Here is a 2,413-nt window from a genome sequence, read left to right on the forward strand (position 1 = left end):
GCAGGCTCATTGGAGATTGGTACCGGGCAAGGAGAATCCTGCAGACTGTGCATCTCGAGGTCTATTAGCGCACCAACTGGTGTCTCATAAGCTCTGGTGGAAAGGGCCACCTTGGCTTCATCAAGACTGCTCATCATGGGCAACTCACGCTCTGGAAAAAGACCTCAGCGCAGACCTCGAGGAAAAGCCAGGAGTTCTCCTACATGTAAAAGCTCATCCAATCGCGCTCTGGAATCTCGTCGACAGATTCTCATCGTTCAACTGACTGCTCAGGGTCACAGCAATCTGTCGACGATTCATAGCTCGGCTCAGGAAAACCCCCAACTCTTCTCTTCGATACCCGCTCACTCTTGGTGATCTTGAAGAGGCTCGCATCCTCTGGATCAAACTCACGCAGGCAGCTCACTTCAAGGATCAACTCAGAGCGATCTCACGAGGGGAAAGGTTCAGCAAATCCCACCCCCTCACCAAGCTCACACCCTTCATCGATCGCCAAGGGGTATTGAGGATAGGAGGACGGCTCAAGTTTGCTCACATAGGCCCGGAGAGCCGGAACCAAGTGATTATTCCGAAGGAATCTCAACTGGCTCAGCTACTCATCGGACAGGCTCATCTAAGGACACTCCACGGAGGCACACAGCTCACCCTCAGGCAGCTCAGAAGTAGCTACTGGATACTCGGAGGTCGAGCACCAGTACGCTCCTTCATCCTCAAGTGCGTTAACTGCACTCGCCAACGTGGAGTACGCGCTCAACAGCTCATGGGCCAGTTGCCACCAGCCAGACTCACTCCCGCTCGAGCCTTTCTCAACACTGGGATCGACTATGCCGGCCCAGTGTCTCTACGGTCCTGGAAAGGGCGGGGACACAAGTCGTACAAAGGCTGGTTGGCTATCTTTGTCTGCATGACCACCTCAGCGGTCCATCTCGAGGTCGTGTCAGACTACTCAGCCGAGGGGTTCATCGCGGCGTATAGACGCTTTTCAAGTCGGCGTGGGATCGCTCATTCCTTGTTCAGTGACTGTGGGACCAATTTCCTTGGCGCTGACAAGGAACTAAAGAAGCTCTTCTCGTCAGGATCAGCTCAATCAAGACAGCTCGCACAGCTCCTCATCAATGATGGGACTCAGTGGTCCTTCAATCCTCCAGGTGCTCCGCACTTTGGAGGGAAATGGGAAGCGGCGGTGAAGTCGGTGAAGTTCCATCTCACCCGGACGATCGGAGAGGATCTGCTCACTTTTGAGGAACTCACCACTTTGCTCGCTCAAATCGAGGCAGTGCTCAACTCACGACCACTGGAACCGCTCACGGATGATCCTGATGACTGTTCAGCCTTGACACCAGGGCATTTTCTCATCGGTCAGGCTCCCACGACTCTTCCAGAGCCATCTTTAGAGCAACTCAACGTCTCAAGGCTCTCTAGATGGCAGCTCATTCAGCAGAAGCTTCAAGGATTCTGGAAGAGGTGGTCCACGGGATATCTCCAACGTCTTCAAGCGATATCCAAGTGGCACCATCCGACTCATCAGATACGGATCGGCTCACTGGTTCTACTCACGGACGAGAGATTCCCGCCAGCGAAGTGGCCTCTCGCCCGAGTGACCGCTCTGCACCCAGGATCGGACGGACTCACCAGGGTAGTCACCATCAGGACTGCTCAGACGACGCTGACAAGGCCAATCGCCAAGCTCGTCCTCTTGCCCATCTCACCTTCAGGGGAATAGAACCAGGACAGCTCACCGGCTTCTCACCGTTGGACTTCGTCAACTTCGACGGATTTACGACCCTGACCAACCGACGGGGTTCAACGTGAGAATGACAGCAGCCAACGCAGAAGGGATTTACGACCCCCGACGTCTAGGATGCTGCCATGCCTAGCCAGCGCACCTTCCGGACGGTCTCACGGACTCACTCATGGGTGACAAGCTCCGACAGCTCACCAAAGAGCGTTTTGAATTTTGTTTTTTGTTTCAGCTCACCATGGCTCTACTCATTATGGTTGCGTCAACAACTTTACAGTTGCCGACGGCCGGGGAGAATGTTGGAAATCCTGTCAGCTGACAGGTCCCTCACACTAACGCACGCAAGGCTCATCCATTCTCTCCCCACTCACGCACACCTGACGCGCTCACCTCAGATGACCGGGGGTTGTTAATTCGGACACCTGAGGCGCCACGTCCTGGACAGCTCCTTATTACCATATGATCTATATTAAATTAGGTCATGTGACCATCGAATTAGGGCACGTGGCACCTGTAAGCCCGTGTCTCTCTCTCATTCGTTTCCGGGATCAAGTTAGAGTCACTTCGTTTATTACACTGCTCTTTTCTAGTGACTCGGGTTAACTCATTGTGTCAGCTCAGTTATTATCAATTCAAGGAATTAGTCGGCTCATTATTATCGGTCCGCTCATT

The 2,413-nt window shown here is 53.5% G+C and overlaps 1 protein-coding gene across 1 annotated transcript in view; it reads left to right on the top strand.

The window, feature by feature from the left end:
- LOC107043198 overlaps window positions 1-2,089 on the top strand; it is a 6,672-nt gene extending 4,583 nt beyond the window's left edge. Inside the window, exon 2 of the mRNA XM_029126470.1 lies at window positions 274-2,089. Within this exon, the coding sequence (XP_028982303.1) occupies window positions 274-1,723 (1,450 nt within the window). The 3' untranslated portion in view covers window positions 1,724-2,089. The remainder of the gene's footprint in view (window positions 1-273) is intronic.
- Window positions 2,090-2,413: the final 324 nt, after the last annotated feature.

The sequence above is a fragment of the Diachasma alloeum genome, unplaced genomic scaffold (genome assembly GCF_001412515.2).
Source record: "Diachasma alloeum isolate Michigan unplaced genomic scaffold, Dall2.0 Dall_scaffold_00554, whole genome shotgun sequence".
NCBI lineage: Eukaryota > Metazoa > Arthropoda > Insecta > Hymenoptera > Braconidae > Diachasma > Diachasma alloeum.